Source organism: Microcaecilia unicolor, chromosome 14 (genome assembly GCF_901765095.1).
Source record: "Microcaecilia unicolor chromosome 14, aMicUni1.1, whole genome shotgun sequence".
NCBI lineage: Eukaryota > Metazoa > Chordata > Amphibia > Gymnophiona > Siphonopidae > Microcaecilia > Microcaecilia unicolor.
Genome location: NC_044044.1, coordinates 26,965,218 through 26,987,489, shown reverse-complemented (window position 1 = coordinate 26,987,489; position 22,272 = coordinate 26,965,218). Strand labels below are relative to the sequence as shown.

At 43.5% G+C, this 22,272-nt stretch overlaps 2 protein-coding genes across 6 annotated transcripts in view; both read right to left on the bottom strand.

The window, feature by feature from the left end:
• The window catches only part of LOC115456971 (dnaJ homolog subfamily A member 4-like), a 77,221-nt gene that overhangs the window by 12,099 nt on the left and 42,850 nt on the right, over nucleotides 1–22,272 (bottom strand). Inside the window, exon 1 of one of the 5 annotated variants that reach the window (XM_030186383.1) lies at nucleotides 19,709–19,793. The exons of 1 other annotated variant lie outside the window; for it this stretch is intronic. The gene's annotated coding sequence lies outside the window, so the exon portion shown is untranslated. Of the gene's footprint in view, nucleotides 1–25; nucleotides 127–193; nucleotides 223–361; nucleotides 521–19,708; nucleotides 19,794–22,272 lie in introns of those variants that run through there. 3 more of the 5 variants (XM_030186388.1, XM_030186385.1, XM_030186387.1) reach the window with 3 other exon arrangements.
• On the bottom strand, nucleotides 13,272–19,797 carry LOC115456972 (olfactory receptor 5V1-like). The gene is made up of 2 exons (XM_030186390.1): nucleotides 19,709–19,797; nucleotides 13,272–16,007 (listed from the first exon to the last, which is right to left on the bottom strand). The coding sequence occupies exon 2, from the start codon at nucleotides 15,985–15,987 to the stop codon at nucleotides 15,043–15,045; it is 945 nt and encodes a 314-aa protein (XP_030042250.1). The 5' UTR covers nucleotides 15,988–16,007; nucleotides 19,709–19,797; the 3' UTR covers nucleotides 13,272–15,042.

The following is a 22,272-nucleotide window of genomic DNA, read 5'->3' as shown; positions in this document are numbered from 1 at the left end:
TTTTCTTAGGGTGTCAGTATTTCACCCCTCCCCCCGTAGTATCTTCCAAACTGCTCTCTCTCCTTCAGTTCTCTCCAGAGGACCAGTACTCGTTGCTTCCCCTCGTCTAACTCCCTCCTGTAGTATCAGTACTCCGAGTCCTCGAGCTCTTAACCCCCCGCTTTTTGCTAGCCCAGCCCCTCCCTCCCCTCACCTGCCGCGCCTCGCGAGCGTTCTCCCAACTGCGGCGGCGCTCGCGCGACCCCTATTCCCTTATTTATACTTCTCTTCCCCCGCCCAGAACTTTCTCTCTCTGTTGCCCCCTCCCCCCTGGCGAAAGCCGGCGATTGACGTCGCAAAGGACTCCAGAAACTTCCCCGACCTTTTCAGAAAAGCCTGCCTGGCGCTCTCTCGGGGACGTCGCCAGGGGCAACCGCCGACGCCAGGCAGGTGGGCGTTTCAAGCCTCGTTCCCCGCTTTGCGTTCCAAAACCTCTCGCGCTCAGGGGAAGTGTTTCAGCCCCGCCCCCTCGCGCAGGGCGTGTGTGGGGAGGAAGGACGTGCAAAGCGTGCGTTTCAAGCCTCGGTTTGGGCTAACAGCTGATGATGTTTACATTTTTTAAAATAACTTTACTTGAGTATAATTGAAAATACAAAAATATATAATTAAATTCGGGTATAAACAAGTCACAAAATGAATAATAGTAACAAGAACAGTACAACAAGTACTACAGAGAAAGCATGAGTACAATGAGTGTATATCCAGGATCAAAGCATAAATTCGCAGATAACAAAGTGGCTGACCTTTGTGAGTTATATTCTAGATAAATAATTATGCGCGCTATCATGGAATGCACTACCAAAGACCATAAAAACAACGCAAGACCTAACCACTTTCCGAAGGCTACTGAAAACAGATCTGTTCAAGAAGGCATACCATAAACATCCATCTTAAACATTAAATAACATCACAATGTATACAAAACCGAACTCCTATTGAGGCAGCCATGGGCAAAGAAAGTGTTAACTCTGAGAAATTATATACATAAGAAATGATATTAAAAGCTTGAAGTTTGAATTCTCTTCAGTTCTGCAAGTAGTGAAGGAATGCAGGCTGGAGTTAATTAGAGTCTAGCTTGGCCGAGCTAAGGTTAGGAAAGGTCAGTGAGAAATGAAACTCTGTCCCTTGTGAATTGCCAATGCTAGCTGGCACAGCTGTAAACTATTATGAATGAACAAAGCCAGACATGCTGAAGTTTAAAAGGCTGAAATACTATTTCAGAAGTTCTTGATATGTAGATTTTGTTATAAGGAAATAGTTAGATTCTAAATAATTCTAGATATTCCTGATGTTTAGACATGTCTTATAAGAATGCTTACTTTAGAAAATGTTGTATTCTGTGTAAATTAATAATTCTGTGTAGAATGTCTTTCTAAATTCTGTATTTCTCTTTGTCTGCTGTGAAGAGCCCAACATGTGTTTTGAGTTTTCTGTGGTCTTAGCTAGTTCTGTGTATGGAGCTGAGAGGTGAAAAAGGTCAGAACTAGTCAGCTCTCTTCTCCTTGATTAATTATAGGTAAAATGCAGGAATGGTCTTGGAAGTAATAACCTGATATGTATGCTATTAATTAAGATTGGCTTTTGACCTCTTTAATGAATGCCAGAGTTTAGTTAGCAGTTAGTACTAGGAATATGAGAAATCAATCATAATAACATGTAAGAGACTGGAGACCAAATGTCTGGCTTAAGGGGCCCCAGGTCAGAGGTCAGTTTAGGATGTCTGGAACCTATGTAACTGATATTTCAAAAGTAATGATTGGTTGAGGCAAGGTAGCCAATCAGTTTCTTAACCAATTGGGAGTAAAGGGGGCTAGGCTAGGAGGAGGGCTTAGGACCCTATTTAAGTGGGAGCAGAAGCAGTTTACGTCAGAAGGAGCTCAGAAGAAAGAGAAGGACAGAAGGAACAGACAGAAGAAGGAGAAGACAGCATAAGAAGAGAAGCAGCTGAGAGAAAGACACAGAGAGCTGAGAGAAAGACACAAAGAGCTGAGAGAAAGAGAAGAGAGCTAGAACTGATGTCTTGCTTTGTTTGCTGGCAAATAAAGAAGATTTCTCTCTCATACTGGTGTGTGCTGTCTGACTCCTGAAGTATCACAAATTCCTATCTCAATTCCTGCAACAATTCTTGGTGGCAGCGGTGGGATCCTGAATCCTGCATTAATCCCAGCACCCAACTGACTGGAGAACATTCGCCGGGTATGTATTTTGTATTCTGTATTTTGTATTGTAATCCTAGCTAGGAAATTGTAAACCAGCCCCTCAAGAAAATTGAGGAAGGAGAATCTGATCAATTCTCAGCAAAGGCCCTAGTACCTTCTAGTCGCGGGGACTAGAAGCGAAAACGCTTGAGCTTATCTGTATTTGAGAAATCTGAAATTGTTGGGTGGGATTTTCTGTATGGAATGTGTGATGAGTGAATGCTAAATGAGTGCGGACTTCTTATAGCTGCATTTCCAATTAACGCGAGTTCAATTGGTCAGCAACGGAAGGAAGCGATTGTTGTCTGTCTACCTAGTGTCTCGAGAGTGCAGACCCCTTACTGCATTCTCAAAAATTCCCTCCCTTTTTGTGTGTTGTAACTGTAAGCATTATGGGTGGGACATCATCTAGACAAATTGTTACCCCCCTAGATTGTATGCTTAGAAATTTCAAGAAAGGCTTTTTAATTAATGACTATGGACAGACTTTAAGCTCAGGTACTTTAAGAACCTTGTGTGAAGTTGAGTGGCCATCTATGGGAGTGGGGTGGCCCCCTAGTGGCAGCTTAGATATTGAAGTAATCCGGAAGGTCTATAGCATAGTAGTAGGAGAATCAGAATATTCTGAACAACTCCCTTATATAGATTCCTGGGACAGCCTTGTGACTGACCCTCCCTCCTGGTTGAAAACTTATATGGGATCCCCAGTAAAATTCATGTTAGGCCGTGTTCAAAGAAAGATTAGAAAATCTAAACTAGAAGAGGGAAAGAGCCCCAGGAAGCTTACCACCCAATCGGTGGCTTCCGCCCCTACCCTGTCCGAGAAACCCATACTCTCTGATGACCCCTCAGACCTTGAGCCACCACCTTATGGCCCATTGTTGGGGTTCCGTGCCACCCCCAGAGATCCACGCCGCCCAGCCCAAGCCTCTCCAGCACAGGCTTCTCCGGATAGTTCTTCCCCTCCTGTGCCAAACCTGCCACACCCTAGGTTGGACTTTTCACCTGGCCTCTACCCTTCTGTGCCACATCCTCCCCTGTTAACCTCTGTAGACCCACTTTGGGCTCCACTCCCTGACTCCTCAACTCCTGACAGCCCAGCCTCTCCCTCTAGTACCCCTACCCACTCATTAGGGGCCCGGCATCCCTTTCAATGGACTGACTCACCTGTGACCACCTCTCAGTCTATGAGTACCCCTCCCCATCCCTCAGGGGTTCAACACACCTCCACTGAATGGGTTAGACCCGCTGCAATTACCTTTGAGCATGATAGGAGGGTAGCTCCTAGCTCTACCTCAGGTTCCATTCCCACCTCCTCGAGGGTTCTGCCACTCCGACAGGTAACTACCACTCGACCGGATCCTAATAATCAGGGTCAGGTTATACAGGCACAGGCCTATCAGTATGTACCCTTCACAACCACTGATCTCCTGAATTGGAAGACGCATTACCCCTCTTATACTGAAAAGCCTCAGGCAGTGGTGGACCTAGTGACTAGCATTATGGCCACCCATAACCCAACCTGGACTGATTGTCAACAACTTCTCCTGACCCTCTTCACAACTGAGGAGAGGCGGAAGATTTTGCAAAATGCTGAGGCCATCACGCGAGAGCGTGCTCCCGAGAGGACACCGGACCTAGAGGGGTGGGTTAGAGCTCGGTTTCCTCGCGCAGCTCCAGCTTGGGATCCAAATGATGGGCAGCACTATGAACTGTTGTCTGGCTATTGCCGGGACTTACTGGAAGGTATGAGGAAAGGCATAAAGAGGCCCATTAATCTGGCAAAGGTCTCTGAAATTCTCCAAGGGGCAACTGAATCCCCTGGGGCCTTTCTAGAGCGACTAATTGAAGCCTACAGAACATACACCCCATTTGACCCTGAAGCCCAAGAAAACCAGAGAATGGTGAATAGCGCATTGGTGGCCCAGAGTATGCCAGATATCCGGAAGAAGTTGCAGCGTCAGGAGGGATTCGCAGGGATGAATACCACCCAGCTAATTGAGATCGCAACCAAGGTTTTCATTAATAGAGATCAGGAGGTGCGCCGAGAGGCTGACCGGAAGATGCAGAAGAAGGCCGACCTTTTAGCGGCAGCCATTACTAATTCCACCCTTAACCGAGGTCGACTTCTAGCTAATGGGAAGCCAAAGTGGGACCCCGGACCACCAGCCAGGGCCCGAGATTCCTTCAATCAATCCCGGCCAAGGGGGGAGAATCCCAGACCAAGATTGGAGAGGGATCAGTGTGCCTATTGTAAGGAAAGAGGGCACTGGAAAGATGAATGCCCCCAGAGGCGCCAGGGACTGAGAAGGGGACCAGGAGATCGAGGAAGCCGAGGCCGAGTTCGAGAGGGAAGATATGAGCCTCCTGAATCTGACATCATCGGGATAGCCGAGATGGCAGAATGGGACGAATAGGACAGACCGGGTTCCTATAAACTGGGCTCCCAGGAACCTATGGTCAAGTTAACTATAGGGAGCCGCTCAATTCCATTCATGATTGATACAGGAGCTGAACATTCTGTTGTGACGGAGCGATTAGCGCCTGTGTCTGGAAAAACTGTCCGAGTGGTGGGAGCCACGGGGGTGCAGAACCGGAGGCCCTTTCTGACAACCCGTAGATGCCAATTAGGCTCACACATAGTCACTCATGAATTCTTGTATATGCCAGACTGTCCAATCCCTTTGTTAGGTCGAGACCTGCTGTCCAAGCTTAGGGCCCAAATTTCCTTTGACTCTGATGGCCAGACTTCAGTCTCCTTTCGGCCCCCAACATCCAGCCCTAAGGGTATACTGAGTTTCTGCTGCCCTCTTGAAGAAGAATGGCGGCTGCATCAGTCGCAGGGCCAAGTTGACCTACCCCTGGCAGACAGCTTTCAGGTCAGTGGGGTATGGGCAGAAGATAATCCCCCAGGGTTGGCCCGAAATATTCCTCCTGTACATGTAGATTTACTTCCAAGTGCCCGGCCAATCCATCTTCGCCAATACCCAATTCCCAGAAAGGCTCTGGAAGGGATTCAAGCACATTTGAATCGTCTGTTATCCCATGGAATTATTCGACCTTGCCAGTCTCCATGGAATACGCCACTATTGCCAGTTCAAAAGCCAGGGACTGAGGACTACCGGCCAGTCCAAGACTTACGAGTGGTCAACAAATCCACTATCTCATTACATCCTGTAGTGCCTAATCCATATGTCCTGTTAGGATTGATACCTTCTGGGGCTACCCATTTCACGACACTAGACCTAAAAGATGCCTTCTTTTGTATTCGGGTGGCCCCCGCCAGTCAACTGCTTTTTGCCTTTCAATGGGAAAACCCAGTAACAGGAAGGAAGCTTCAGTATACATGGACTCGCCTGCCACAGGGGTTCAAGAATTCCCCCACCATTTTTGGGACTGCCCTAGGACAAGACCTTAAGACTTTTAAATCTGAGCCTTCCAGGCGAGTTTTACTCCAGTATGTAGATGACCTCCTGATTGCAGCAGTGACCCAGGAAGAGTGTTTTGAGGCTACCAGAGAATTGCTGGAGCTACTCTTGGATGCAGGCTATAAGGTCTCACGCTCAAAGGCCCAACTCTGTCAGTCAGAAGTGAAGTATCTGGGTTTTTGCATTTCCCAGGGAAGTCGGAGACTGGATGCTAGTAGGAAGCAAGCGGTAGCTGCAATTCCACAACCCAAGTCCAGAAGAGAAGTTAGGGAATTTCTGGGAGCAGCCGGATTCTGCAGAATTTGGATTCCAAATTTTGCATTGATGGCGAAACCCCTTTACCAAGCCACAAAGGGGGGTGAAAAGGAACCATTTGAATGGGGACCTACTGCTCAACAATCCTTCATTGCCATAAAGAAAGCCCTACTCCAAGCCCCTGCGTTAGGCCTTCCTGATGTGGAGAAACCTTTCTCACTGTATGTCCATGAGCGACAGGGGGTTGCTCTGGGTGTGCTGACCCAGATGATGGGATCCTGGCAGAGGCCTGTTGCATACCTGTCTAAACAGCTGGATGGAGTGGCTAAAGGATGGCCAGCCTGTATGAGGGCCATTGCAGCAACAGCCTTACTGGTCCAGGAAGCTGATAAGTTGACCTTGGGGCAAGAACTGGTTGTTAAAGTCCCCCACGCAGTTCTTACCCTCATGGAGTATAAGGGCAACCACTGGTTTACAAATAACCGCATGGTTAAGTACCAAGCTAGCTTGTGTGAGAATCCACGGATACACCTGGAAACAGTGGCTACATTCAATCCCGCCACTCTTTTGCCAGCATCTGAGGGACCACCGGATCATGACTGTATCCAAACCATGGATGAAGTGTACTCTAGTCGACCAGATCTTAAAGATGTTCCATGGAGGGACCCAGATGTAATTTATTTCACAGATGGAAGCAGTTATGTGGAGAACTCCAAGCGACTGGCAGGCTATGCTGTGGTGACAGAGGACAAGGTGATAGAAGCAAGAGCCCTGCCCCAAGGAACTTCAGCCCAGAAAGCAGAACTTGTGGCCCTCATACGAGCTCTGGAGCTAGCAGCAGGACTGGTGACCAACATTTATACTGATTCCAAGTATGCCTTCACAACTCTACATGCTCATGGAGCTTTGTATAAGGAAAAGGGACTCATAAATGCTGCAGGCCAACCTGTTAAGTATGGACCCGAAATACTTCAGCTGCTAGAGGCTGTGTGGGCCCCTAAGAAGGTAGCTGTCATTCATTGCAGGGGACACCAAAGAATAGATACTCCAGTGGCCCGAGGGAATCGCCATGCTGATCGGGTGGCCAAGGAAGCTGCTCGAGGACCCCCAGCAAGTACTGTGACCCCCCTGTTCCAAATCCGATTGCAAGAATGGACACCTATGTATACCCAAATGGAAGAGAAATGGGCTCAAGAAGAAGGTGCAGTAAGGAGACCTGATGGCTGGTTACATCTCCCTGATACCAGAGTTCTGGTGCCACGCCACCTAGCTTGGCCTGTAGTGTCTCAAGCTCATGACCTATCACACTTAGGGAAAACAGCACTAGCCCGTCTACTCAGTCGAGTAGTGGTGCTGGAAGGATTGGATAGTCTGGTTGCCACTGCCTCTGCCCGATGTACTCTCTGTGCCCAGAATAATGCTCGTCAGGGACCCCGTATTCCACCAGGAGTTCAGTCTAGAGGTCTAACACCCTTTGAGTCCCTAGTTATAGACTTCACAGAAATGCCCAAGAGCGGTAGGTTCCGATACCTCTTAGTCATGGTCTGTACCTTTTCTGGGTGGGTGGAAGCATATCCTACAGTCACTGAGAAAGCCACAGAAGTAGCTCGAGCTCTCCTTAGGGATGTCATCCCCAGGTATGGACTGCCCCTTGCCATAGGTTCAGATAATGGTCCCGCCTTTGTTGAAGCTACACTTCAGGCCCTGTCCCGCGCATTGCGCATTACCTGGAAATTGCATTGTGCCTATCGTCCCCAGAGTTCAGGGCAGGTTGAGCGAGCAAACAGAACCTTGAAAAATAGCCTAGCAAAGATTTGTCAGGAAACCCAACTGAAATGGCCACAGGCACTGCCACTAGCCCTCTTCCGCCTCCGATGCACCCCAACTAAAGGAACAGCCCTCTCTCCCTTTGAAATTGTGTATGGGAAGCCCCCAGCCATTTTACAGGGAATTAAGGGAGACATAGGGATTTTAGGGTCTGCCCAGGTGCAGGAGCAGGTAGCCCTCTTGGGAAGATAATTTCTGAGCTTCAGTCTTATGTGAGAGAAATAAACCCTGTCCCCTTCCAGGCTCAGGTACATTCCTTCCTGCCAGGGGATAGAGTTTGGGTGAAAGACTGGAAGCTCCAGCCTTTGGGGCCCCGATGGAAAGGACCTTTTACTGTTTTGCTTTCTACCCCTGCAGCTGTGAAGGTCGCAGGGATAACTCCATGGGTCCATTGGTCTCGAATTAAGTCTGCTGACCAGACTGAGCCCAGCACGGATCAGACGGAGCCTAGACAGTGGAGAGCAGAAAGAGATCCAGCGGAGCCATTGAAGTTGCGCCTGACCCGAACCAAAGAATCTACTAGCTGAAAAGAAGGGTCAACTGCATACTGCAGGAGCGGCTGAACTTCGGCTTCACACTGAGACTCTTTCTTGCCTGATTCTGGCTTTCTTGGAATTTGAAAGCTTGATCCTTGTCAGTTGAGGGTCTATCCCAACTGGTATAAGAACTCAAAGACTGAGAACATTATATGAGAGTAATCTGTGATTAGCACAGACTGTTGAAATATTATTGCTTAATTAGTTTGCTGTATTTGTTTTAGATTAGGAAGAAGAAAATGTTAGTAGTTTGGATGCTTTTGTTGTTTTCTACTCCTTGCCTCCTTGTTCCTAATACCCCAACTCGCTCCAACCTTTGGTTACACTCAGTCCAGGAACTAATTAGCCAGGCAAAGATTACTTCCCCTTGTATTGTGTGTTCCCGATTTTCTCCTTATACTACAGATGTCCCAGCTGTTCCTGTCCCTGTGCAACTCCCAGCTCTTATACCTCCCTACTTTTCGAGTTCAGGCCCTTGGAGCCAGGATTATACTTGGTGGTCCTTTTATAATGCTACTTCCCCCTCTGACTCTTCTCTAAGGCCAGTTTTTACGTCTCCCTATCCAGCTTCTGGAGTGTTTTGTTTAACAAGAAGCATCTCAACTGTTCTTCCCATTCCCTGTAACTATACTAATGTTCTCCTAGAGAAGGAGGAACCTGTGTGGGTAGTTTCTCCAGGTACTCCTATGTGCCCTACTACCATACCTGTAGATTATGACCAAGGTGATTATCTGGCTCCTAACTATACTACTGAGAAGACTATAGTGTCCCATCCTATTTTCTACTTTCATAAGTCCCCGGGGGATGAAGGGGTTGCATCATATGAGCGGTCTGTTACAATTGGGGATTGGCACCTATGGTGTGCAAAGTCTCCATTTCTTCTTCGTTCCCCCTGGGATAGGGGCTCGCATTATGGGCATCCTAATCTCCATCCTGTGCCTACATTTATTGGGAACTTTCGTCGCCCTCTCCTTGGTCATTACTGGCTCTGTGATAATGTCCTCCACATGATTCTTCCCTCCACATATGATTTTTGTGTATTGGTAACCTTGAATTATTTTCCTAAAGTTATTCCTCTTAAGCCACTATCCCCGCACCGCTCTAAGCGAGAGGCTTTGTCCTTACCTTCCTCCGTTGCCACAGAGGATGAGGCGATTGAATTAGCCCTCCAGTATATTAATTCTACTTATCCTCTGACTAAAAAGAGACTTGTAGCCCTTTCTGCCACAGCCTGGATTCCAATTGGGGGCCCGGTAGCGGGTATTACTGAACTAGGTATGGCTACCCGGAGACTTCAATCCCTACTCCATGTTTTAGTTCATGAGCTGAACGTGGTAGTCAATGCATTGCAGGATCAAATTAATGAATTAAGTATAGTTTCTCGGTATAACCGTATGGGTCTTGATTATCTCTTTGCAGCCCAGGGTGGTCTCTGCACAGTGTTAAATTCTTCAGAGTGCTGTACTATTGTCATAAATAGGACGCATGTAGTTAGGCATGCCATGGATAAAGTCCTACAGTTGGCCAGCCTTAATGTGGAGGATTACCGAGGAGGATTAGACCTTACCTCCTGGTGGTGGTCATTGACCTCCTGGATACGTCCCTTGTTCATTTCCCTAATAGTCTTAGTTTTAGCAGGGTTGTTGTTTTGTTTCTTGGCCTCATGTGCTTCGGCAGTATGCCGTCGGACCTTAACAAGTAGGGTAATGGTGATTCATAAGTCTATTCCTAGTTAGGATCACTATAATCTCCAGAGTTTGAGTTGTGAGACTTATCTCTGCATAAGCTGATTTTAGTCTCAAAGGGGGGAATGAGGCAGCCATGGGCAAAGAAAGTGTTAACTCTGAGAAATTATATACATAAGAAATGATATTAAAAGCTTGAAGTTTGAATTCTCTTCAGTTCTGCAAGTAGTGAAGGAATGCAGGCTGGAGTTAATTAGAGTCTAGCTTGGCCGAGCTAAGGTTAGGAAAGGTCAGTGAGAAATGAAACTCTGTCCCTTGTGAATTGCCAATGCTAGCTGGCACAGCTGTAAACTATTATGAATGAACAAAGCCAGACATGCTGAAGTTTAAAAGGCTGAAATACTATTTCAGAAGTTCTTGATATGTAGATTTTGTTATAAGGAAATAGTTAGATTCTAAATAATTCTAGATATTCCTGATGTTTAGACATGTCTTATAAGAATGCTTACTTTAGAAAATGTTGTATTCTGTGTAAATTAATAATTCTGTGTAGAATGTCTTTCTAAATTCTGTATTACTCTTTGTCTGCTGTGAAGAGCCCAACATGTGTTTTGAGTTTTCTGTGGTCTTAGCTAGTTCTGTGTATGGAGCTGAGAGGTGAAAAAGGTCAGAACTAGTCAGCTCTCTTCTCCTTGATTAATTATAGGTAAAATGCAGGAATGGTCTTGGAAGTAATAACCTGATATGTATGCTATTAATTAAGATTGGCTTTTGACCTCTTTAATGAATGCCAGAGTTTAGTTAGCAGTTAGTACTAGGAATATGAGAAATCAATCATAATAACATGTAAGAGACTGGAGACCAAATGTCTGGCTTAAGGGGCCCCAGGTCAGAGGTCAGTTTAGGATGTCTGGAACCTATGTAACTGATATTTCAAAAGTAATGATTGGTTGAGGCAAGGTAGCCAATCAGTTTCTTAACCAATTGGGAGTAAAGGGGGCTAGGCTAGGAGGAGGGCTTAGGACCCTATTTAAGTGGGAGCAGAAGCAGTTTACGTCAGAAGGAGCTCAGAAGAAAGAGAAGGACAGAAGGAACAGACAGAAGAAGGAGAAGACAGCATAAGAAGAGAAGCAGCTGAGAGAAAGACACAGAGAGCTGAGAGAAAGACACAAAGAGCTGAGAGAAAGAGAAGAGAGCTAGAACTGATGTCTTGCTTTGTTTGCTGGCAAATAAAGAAGATTTCTCTCTCATACTGGTGTGTGCTGTCTGACTCCTGAAGTATCACAAATTCCTATCTCAATTCCTGCAACACTATCACATGACTGATTAACTTCTTAGCTATGAATAATCAAGTACCACCACTGTAAGCCTTATATCGAATAGGATCTCAATATAATCGATCACCTAATTTATGTACAACCCAATTTGTACTCAGGAATCTTCATTCAATACCATATATTCTTCTCTACCACGTATGTATGCACACGGTATATATATATACCAAGATCTGTCCCATATATGTTATATTCCATGTACGTTCCAATTAAGTTACCATGTATGTATGCACCTTATCGCAATTTTTACATTTGTAATTCTGTTACCCAGAAATGGCAACTGCCATTACGGCAAATGTAAGCCACATTGAGCCTGCAAATTGGTGGGAAAATGTGGGATACAAATGCTACAAATAAATAAATAAATAAATAAAAAGTTTTCCATTTTAACAACTTACTTGATTTCTGGAAAGTGCAACTTAAATTATTTTCATATTTCTTATACAAAATAACCCAATTTCACCACATTTGGAAAGGTGAGTTATCCTTCCAATGATTAACAGTGAGTTTAAGGGCAACAGATATTAGAAAATCAAATAGAAATTTCTCTGATTCATCAGATATTTCAGGTAGGATAATTGATTTCCACATAATAAGTTTCAAGGACATAGTAGTTAATCCTCGGACCAAAAAATTTGGTAAATTTTATAAACCATCTCCTCAATTACTACAAATCCTTCCTTAAAGAACGTACAATGGAAGTTTTCATCTTAAAGACTCTTCACTGCTCTCATCGCTCTTCGATCTACTACAAGACATTTAAATTAAATAAAAGAAATTATAGCCTAGCCACTCAACAAGTACGGGAAAAGGATTGAACACCCACATACCAGAGGAATTATGGAACTCATTTTGGATCCATGGCCCTAGAGTCTCTATGTCCGCTTCAATCACACAATCCTTATATTTCATTTATCATCATTCACTTTGGACTTCCAGGAAAGCAAGGGCCAGTGGTCAATCTCCATCAAATCAATGTTGGTCATGTTCCAAAGTAGTTCCAGGGGTCAGGAACTCTGAGGGGGGGGGGGGTCTGCAAATCGGAGGGAGGGAGGCAGGGAGGTGGGGTCTGGAACTCGGAGAGCAGGAGGGAGGGGTCTGGAACTGGGGGGGAGGGGCCCCAGGCACACACACTCTCTCACACACACACACTCGCACACAGTCTCACTCACTTTGTCACACACACACACGCAGATTCACTCTCTCTCACACAGTCACTCTCTCACACACTCTCTCAAACATACACACTCCGAGGAAACCCTTGCTAGTGCCCGTTACATTTGTGTCTGAAATGGGCCTTTTCTACTATTAACTAAATAATGCAGTCCATATATTTTTTCGTGATGGCTTATACTGTGCCAAAACTGGAAATACACTGAGACAGAATAATATAATTCAGTAACATCCAAAACTTATTTTTTATGTTTTAATCAACTTTATTAAAAGCGAAACATGTTGGTTGATAAGCGTCATACAGAACAAGAAAAAACAGTGAACCATCCAACATGGCACAATATAAATTTTACAGAGAACATACCCCAAGAACCTTTCCCCTCCCATACTCCCCTCCCTCCCTATATGCCCACTTACTGTTTCCACCCACCAAAATAACACAACGGATGTACAGATCAGTAGGACCCAAAGCAGTAGAAAGGTTTGGCCTGTAGCAGTAATTTAATTTTCTTAGGTGCTGAAAAAAGTTCTGTTTGTGTATGTTCAAGTTTCCGTTTTACAGCTTGCTTTCGTGGTGTATCTGAATTATTTAACAGACCTGTCTCTGTAGTGGCTGGTTCAGGAAATGGCAATTCGTTGCCAGAAAAAGTGGTTAAGGCAGTTGACTTAGTGGACTTTAAAAAAAGATTTGGACGGCTTCCTGGAGGAAAAGGCCATAGAATGTTATTGAATGGACGTGGGAATAATCCACTATTTCTGGGATGGGCAAGACAAATTGTTTGTTCTTTTGGCCGCTGTCAGAGACAGGGTGCTGGGCTCGATGGACCCTTGGTCTGTCCCGGCATGGCGATGCTTATCTACTTATGTATTTCATTATCAGGGTTTGGTATGGGTGGTGTATAAGATGATCGCGATGTATCTGGATTATTTAACACAACTGTCTCTGTAGTGGCAGGTTCAGGAAGTGCCAAGTGAATTTCTTTATCAGGATTTGGTTTTGGTGCTGTATTCAATGATTGTGATTTTGGAGGTTTTCAGGGGGTTTTGACCGTTCGAAGATAAGATGGAAAAGCATCAAATATGCTTGGCACAGCACCTTCACGCAAACGAACAAGCAACGAGCTGCTTCTGTCAAAAGTCATAGAGTTAGGGACTCAGTGTGCTCAGTTATAAAATAGGATCAGCACATGTAACATCATTAGCTAATTGGAGATAAGCACCAATAATTGGCACTGGTGTCTAATTGACTTGTTTCCCCACTTTTGTAAACTGAGCATTTAACGTCTCTGGGAGGGGAACAGGCATGTCAGGGGCATTGCACACAGTTTATGGAATAGTTGCATTTCTGCGCCCAACCTCCGCACATAGACGCCACCATTTATGCCAGTCATAGACATGGCATAAGTGGTTGCATCCTAAAGTTTGGTGCAGACATATGCTACAGAGGCGTAGCCAGACTTGGTATTTTGGATGGGCCCAGAGATAAATTGGATGGACCCTTCCACACGCACAGGCCCCCTCCCCCCCTAACCACACACTACAAATATATTCCCGGAGATATTTTTTTAAGAACATAGGAGGGTTTTTTTTCCCACCTACCCCACATCTACTCCCTGTCCTCTGCGGCGTCCCGGCATTAGTGTTCCTGCCATGCCTTGCCCTCGCTGACGTCATTGCCTGTTTCCTGATTGGCGGAATGCAGCAGATGGAAGCCTGCGGGGCCGGCGCAAGCAGCAAGAATGAATTGCTGCAGGCGCCGAGAACATCTGTAATGACACTGGGAAGGGAAGGGGTTCAGAGACTGGACTGCAGATGCTGGGATGCCGCGGAGGAGAGGGGGGGGGGGGGGGGAAGAAAGCAGTGTGGCACTTTGTAAGTCTAAGTGCTTTGAAATTGGGCACCATTGTATCATGTCACGAAAGGGTAATATTTCAAAGGTAATCCATAGGACACACAAGCTCAATGTCACAAGTATTACTATTGGACAAAACAGATCCATATCAGACATCTAACTGCCACCACCCCTGCCTGTGTACATTGAGTTTTGTATTTTTAAGCTAAGTGTTGCACTTGTTGCTTTGGCGCTTTCAGTTATTTAGAAAAAGAGAGAAAGTTTAAAATATTATCTTTAGAACTGCACTTGAGCACTTTAAGCACTTAAAAATAAAAAGAAGAAGAATTTAAAACCCCCATGATAGAAACAAGACAACAGTGTATTTTATACTCATTGTTAAACCTGGGACAAGTTGTCCAACAGGTTTCTGAGGGATTTTCTTCTTAAAAATTTGTTTACATAGCCTTAAGCCATTTTTTACAGTGTCAATTTTGAATTTTGTATTATTTTTAATATATCTCTATTCATTTACTATTTTCAATATACTGAATATGTTATATCTTTTGCCATTTAGTTGTAACACCTGAGCAGCCTTTAGGAAGGCAAAACATGGCCCACGTCGAGCATTGTTTGACTTTGAAGTGGTGGAAATAACAACCTTTTTTAGAACAAAAGACATGTGTTCTGCATGGCTGTTAAAGGGGTCATTGGGTGCCCACATATCCTGGGTTCCTTAAAATTTTGCAGTTTGCACCTGTCTCCTAAGTGCATCTCTAAGAGCCCCTCGTATCTCTCCATTCCGTAGGCTATAGATTATAGGGTTAATCATGGGTATAACGATATTATAGAAGGCTGACACCAGCTTGTCCCGGTTTAGGGAGTAGCTGGCCCTGGGCCTCACATAGTTGAAACTCCCAACACCATAAAAAATAGTTAACACTATGATATGGGAAGCACAGGTAGAAAAGGCCTTCTGCCGGCCCTTGGCTGAACTCATCCTCAGGATGGTACTTAAGATGAAGCCATAGGAGACTAGGATGAAGAGGAAGGGACCCAGACCGACAAATACCCCTCCCACCCCGTAGAGCACCAGTTCATTGAGGGTAGTATCAGAACAGGACAGCTGCAACAAGGGAGGGATGTCACAGAAGAAGTGATTGACACGGTTGGGGCCACAGAATGGTACCTGGAAGGTGAGTCTGGTGTGGATGAAGGCATGGATAACTCCCACAATCCAGGAGAATATAGTCATTTGAAGGCACAGCTGTGGGCTCATGATAGTTGTGTAGCGCAGGGGGTTAGAGATGGCGATGTAGCGGTCATAAGCCATCATGGCCAGAAGATAGCACTCTGTGGTTTCAAAGAAAATGATGAAGTAGAGCTGGAGAGCACAACCCGTTTTGGAAATGGTCTTCTCAGACAGGAGGACCTCGCACATTTTTGGCACAGTGGTGGAGATGTAGCAGATGTCCAAGAAGGACAGGTTGCCCAGGAAGAAACACATGGGGGTGTGGAGGTTCTGGTCTGTCCTGGTGATGACTAGGATGAGGAGGTTCCCCCCAAGGGTCACCAAGTAGATGCCCAAAAAGAGCACAAAGAGAAACCCTGGTGGGATTGGAATGTCATCGAAGCCTGCCATGATAAACTTGCTCACAGCAGTGAAGTTGGTGTGTTCCATAGGCTTGTTGTCCACACGATCTGGTTGGAGGAGGAAAGAAAAACATCTACAAAAATGAGAGAAAGAAGACAAAACCCTCCCATATCTTAAATACCAATTCTTAGAACCATAATTCCTTATCTGCCTCTTTATGAGCTACACTCATTGCTGGATAAAATTATTTTGAGATCTTTAATTTCTTTTCTACTATGATCTTTTCAATTTAATTTCCAGAGGAGATAGGTTACATTACACATGGAAGGGCATTTTCAATATGACGTCTAAATCCGGCTTTTCACATTTTGTTGAAAACGTACAAATACGAAGTGGTGAACATAGCCATTGTTGAACCTGAAAAATGTGTGTCTTTCTGTTTTGAATATGGCCATTTGCTAGACATTGTTGTGTTCAGTGTGTCTATCTTTTTGGACCATTTTCGGGGGGAAAAAAAGTCCAAGGAAAAAACGCACAAAAACAAGCCATTGGGATGTATGGGGGAGGCCAGCATTCCTAGTAGACTGGCAACACAGATATCCCAGCAGACCAGTGAGACATCCATGGGGGCACTGCAGTGGATTTCACAGAAAAGGTCCCAGGTACAAATCTCTCCGTTACCCCTAGAAACTCACGCAAAAGCCATGACAAAGAAGATGTTCAACAAGATGTGGGTACTGAAAAGAATAAAACCATTCCTCCCCCAAAAAACTTTTCGCAATCTGGTACAATCCACAGTACTCATCCACGCTGACTACTGCAACAGCATCTTCATTGGTTGTAAAGCCCAAATCCTGAAAAAACTCCAAACCGCCCAAAACACGGCAGCCAGACTCGTTTTTGGTAAATCATGATTTGAAAGTGCAACACCACTCCGTGAAAAACTCCACTGGCTCCCTATCAAAGAATGAATAAACTTCAAAGTCCACACATTGATCCACAAGATCCTCCACGGAGAATCTCCAAATTACATGACCAACCTAATCGACCTTCCAGCCAGGAACAGGTCCAAAATTTCTCAAACATATCTCAATCTTCACCTTCCCAATTGCAAAGGTCTCAAATACAAAACCTACTACGCATCCAACTTCTCCGTTATAGGCAGCCAACTCTGGAACGCCATACCAAGATACATCCGAACAACCAATGAACATCTACCCTTCCGAAAGCTGCTGAAAACATACCTCTTCAAACAAGCCTATCCAAACTTAATTTACGAACCTAATCCACACCATTAACATTAACATACCTCAATCCTTCCCCCCACATCTCTTCCTCTTGTTCTTCTCTATACAATTGTGTTATTCTCTGTGATACTTTGTAACCATACATTGTGTTATCTCTGTGATACCTTGTAACCACACATTGTGTTATCTCTATGACACTTTGTACCCATACATTGTATTGTCTCTGTGATACTTTGTACCCATACATTGTAAGCCGCACTGAACCTGCTATCGAGCGGGAAAGAGGGGGTATAAATGCTATAAATAAAATAAATTTATACTGTATGGGAGCCCTCCAAAACCCACCAAAAACCTACTCTATCCAACTGTACACTACTACAATAGCCCTTATGTCTGCAGGTGTCACCTATATGTGGGTACAGTAGGTTTTTGTTGGGTTTTTGATGGCTCAAACATTCCACCACAAGTGTAACAGATTGAGTGAGATACGGGTCTGGGTCCCCTTCTCTATAGTGCACCGCATCGACCACTAAGCTACTCTAGGGACCTGCTTGGTACTCTAAGTAGGACTGGCTGTATCATCTGAAGCTGGATTGGCCGCTGTCGTGGACAGGATGCTGGGCTCATGGACCCTTGGTCTTTTCCCAGTGTGGCATTACTTATGTACTTATGTCCTCTACTTGGCTCACTTTTATTACATAGAGCAGTGATTTAACCTATTGTGATGTCATAGTGGCTCATTCCACCAATAAGAGCCAACCTCATTAGTGATGTCACAATGGCTTGATTGTATAGAATGTTTGTACGTTTGGGAAGCTCGCCAGGTGCCCTTGGCCTGGATTGGCCGCTGTCGTGGACAGGATGCTGGGCTCGATGGACCCTTGGTCTTTTCCCAGTGTGGCATTACTTATGTACTTATGTCTTAGAGGCTGTTATGTACTGTTTCTTTCACAACTTTAGGCAGTGCTATGGGGTCAGTGACCACTGGGGGAGCAATGGGGGGGGGGGGTCATGCCTTAATCCCTCCAGTGGACATTTGTCATTTAGGGCATCTTTTTGTGACTTAGGCATGATTGAAACAGGTCTAGACCAAAACGTCTTTTAGCCCTGGACACTTTTGCTTTGTTCCATTATGGCAGAAAAATGACCCAAGTTTTGGGAATGCCCACGAAATGCTCCCTTATGATTTGGACATACTGCAGTCGAACTGCATAGAAAAAACATCTTAAAATGGATTTCAAAAATAGTGATTTGGATGTTTTGGAAAAAAGGTCACGTGCTGCTTTGTGCCACTTTTTGGACATTTTTCTGCTTTGAAAATAGGCCCCTAAGTTCATTGTATACTACACATAACTTTTATAGCTCAGTGCAAATTAACAATGAGATAGACCAGGCATACTTGGGAATTTACAAATTATAAAATAATCACATCAATTAACAAAGTAATAATACATGTTTCTGGAATAGATACATTTTATAAGATTTTCTAAAGTTTTTATAATCTGATATCACTCTTATGCTTTCTGGTAGAGAATTCTATACTTTTGCAACTTGATATCTAAACACTTTCATCCAAGTGGATCTATACCTAACCCCTTTTCGGACCCAGGAAACTAGCTAACATTCATTGTCTAGTCAACTTCTGACTGTACATCATTGGAAATGCTATTAACTCTGTTAAATATAATGGAACTTGACCTTGCATTATTAGAAAACCATTGTACATAATTTAAAGATGACGCTGGTTTTCAGTGGCAACCAATAAAGTTTTAATAATATAGAACTAATCCTATCTAACATTTTTAATTAATATATTAATCAATCAGGCAGGCATCTGCACAGTGATATACCTAAAACATGAATATAGCACAGACAGCTGAAGAGGGGTCAGAGTCAGTTCTTAAAAGAGCCTTCTCCAGTTCTGCTTTATATTCCTTTGTAATTTTGCTTTAGTTTGTTTCTTTTGAAGGGGGGATTAAACTTTTACACATAGCTGGTCCCACCACTAGTATGGTTAATTTTATACTGTGAAAGGAAACAGACTCTGATAGTATTATAGAAAGGGCATGTATTATATGTTTGTGCAGCGTTGCGTATGCCTTGTAGCGCTATAGAAATGCTAAATAGTAGTAGTAGTAGTAGTCTCTTGTAACCAGAGGTGATATTGTGATGTCATAATGCCTCAGGCCACCAATAAGAGCCAACCTCATCAGTGATGTCACAATGGCTTGATTGTCCTATACTTGGCTCACTTTTATTACATAGCTCTTTGAGCAGGGACTGTCTTTCTTCTATGTTTGTGCAGCGCTGCGTACGCCTTGTAGCGCTATAGAAATGCTAAATAGTAGTAGTAGTAGTAGTAGAACTGGAGACAGGGAGGCAGTAAATCAGATTCCTCACCTGACTTACATTATATACCATTACAGTGCTGCTATTATCAAAAACACAGCCCAGGATAATATATATACAGTCCATTAGTGCATTTATGTAATGCTGAGAATAGTAACATAACACTTGGTTATTTTTCTCATGAACATGAACTGCTCGTTACTGCTACAAACCTTTGGCACAGGTTAGTTAAAAGTGATGTACTTGGCATGCATGCTTCAGCTTTGTCGATCAAAAGGTAATGACGAGAGGCCAAGATTTCTCCTCTCACATCTGTAAAGAAAAATAAATTCTGCCTAAAATCAGTTTTTTTTACCTGTACAATAAGATTATATTGTATTGCTAATCAAATTTACATAGTTTGCATAACCATAACCATTGCATTTCCTAGCTTGATTTAAATAAAGTAATTGCTGCTTCTATTTTGTACTGTTTTAAAACATCAAAAATGGAAATCTGTTGCATTCTAGAAAGTGCCCACCAGGTGGTGACATTACTCCATAGTCTTGGGCTAAAGCTAGCATGAAAAAGAAAAAAATATATATTTTCCTCCTTTTCGAAAAAAATCTAGCTGCAGACTCACTTCTGAAAATATTCCTTTCGAAGGGGTGCAACAGAAGAAAAACATTTCACCGCAAAAAGTGGAGGAGTGGCCTAGTGGTTAGAGTGGTGGACTTTGGTCCTGGGGAACTGGGTTCTATTCCCACTGCAGGCACAGGCAGCTCCTTGTGACTCTGGGCAAGTAACTTAACCCTCCATTGCCCCAGGTACAAATAAGTACCTGAATATAATATGTAGGCCGCATTGGTTATAGAATACTGTCGGTTATGCATCTAACTACCTACAGTTAAGCACAAGCATTTACACCAGGCGTGGCATAAGTACTCGCGCCTGAAGGTAGGTGCAGAACTGCAGACTGTCCCTAGTATTCTATAATAGCAGTTCCGCATTGGACTGCTGTTATAGAATTCAGTGCCTGAATTTCAGCACCCTTTCTTGAATGTACCCATAAGTATCTTTATATGTCCTATTTCCTCATTTTCTCGATCTGACTTGGGGAAGCCACTGCTTGCCCTGGGATTGGTAGCATGGAATGTTGTTACTCTTTGAGATTCTGCATGGAATCTTACTATTCTTTGGGATTCCGGAATCTTGTTACTCTTTTTGGTTCTGGAATGTTGCTACTTTTAGAGATTCTGCATGGAATTTTGCTATTCTTTGGGATTCCGGAATCTTGTTACTCTTTTTGATTCTGGAATGTTGCTACTTTTTGAGATTCTGCATGGAACCTTACTACTCTTTGGGATTCCGGAATCTTGTTACTTTTTGAGGTTCTGGAATGTTTCTACTATTTGGGTTTCTGCCAGGTACTTGTGACCTGGATTGGCCACTGTTGGAAACAGGATACTGGGCTAGGTGGACCATTGGTCTGACCCAGTATGACTGTTCTTATGTTCTTATGACTTAAATTTTGGAAAGCGTCCTCTGCTCACCTGAAGAAGAATGGAGAGAGTTGCAATGATGAGATACCAAATCTGTCAAGGCCAATGAGGTGATATGAGATAGGGATGGGCTAGTTTATTGTTTTTGTTTTCGTTTCTTTGACCACCAGTGTGCTGTCATTCACTATCAGCTGTTCCCTTGAGCCATAGCGATCATACGTCATTCATTACGTTCTTGCTTTTGTTTTTCTTTGACTGTAAGCGCCCTACCAATCACCATCCGCTATCAATTACCATCAGTTGTTCCCTTGGACCATTGCGATTACATGTCATCGATTACGTATCTCAACCATTTTTCCCGCTATTTTCTCCTCTCCTTTTATAAGGGCTGTCATTTGCCGTCAGCTGTTTCTTCAAATTTACTGCTGAACCCTTCACGCAAGTGATCCGTTCCACAATTCAATACAAAGGTCTTTTTTAAGGTATATTTTTTCTCTGAGACATCTGTTTCTCACCCTTGCTATTTCTTTTTTTCTCTGAGATATCTGTTTCTCGTTTTTCACCTTTGCTATATTAGCCTGTATGCCTTCAATCTGGGTAGTTCATCTATCGGACATAATATTTTCCCCAGATCCTTCTGTTACCTTCCACAGATTAATATGTATGTATGTGTATATGTGTGTTAGTGTGTGTGTGTATGTATGTGTATGTGTGTATGTGAATGTGTATGTATATGTATGTGTATATGTATATATATGCAGGTATATATATATATATATGCATATATATATATATATATATATATTCTTTTTAGTCACTTCTCAGTCTGGTATTTAATACCATATACACCTTATTCCTGCCAGCTTCAAATCATGTGATTCTTTGTACATAAACTCTTGGATACTTTGTACATGCATTTTTGCATTGGATACTTTGTTAATATTTGTACATCTCTTCTTTTTCACAGACCATTTATACACTATTTGCGAGTATTTCTTATTCTGGATCATCATTAGCTGTCTACCTTAGTATTTAGGTTAGTCCTTTTTCGTATTTTTAAATTACGCCACATACATATATTTTTTTTTTCTTTACTCATATATTATTTTCTTTACTTATTTTTTTCTTTACATATTTTTCTTTTTTTTTCCTAATTATTTATTCATTTATTTTTTCCATTTTTCTTCTTTTTTGTTTTTTCTTTTTTTCTACTTTTTCTTCTGTTTTATACTGTTGCATAATGTTTTAAGAATTATTTCCCTACTGACACATTTTTCATTTTGTTTTGTTTTATA

Bases quoted from the DNA above. Each gene is read 5' to 3' on its own strand.
- LOC115456972 (XM_030186390.1), bottom strand. From the start codon at position 15,987: ATGGAACACACCAACTTCACTGCTGTGAGCAAGTTTATCATGGCAGGC.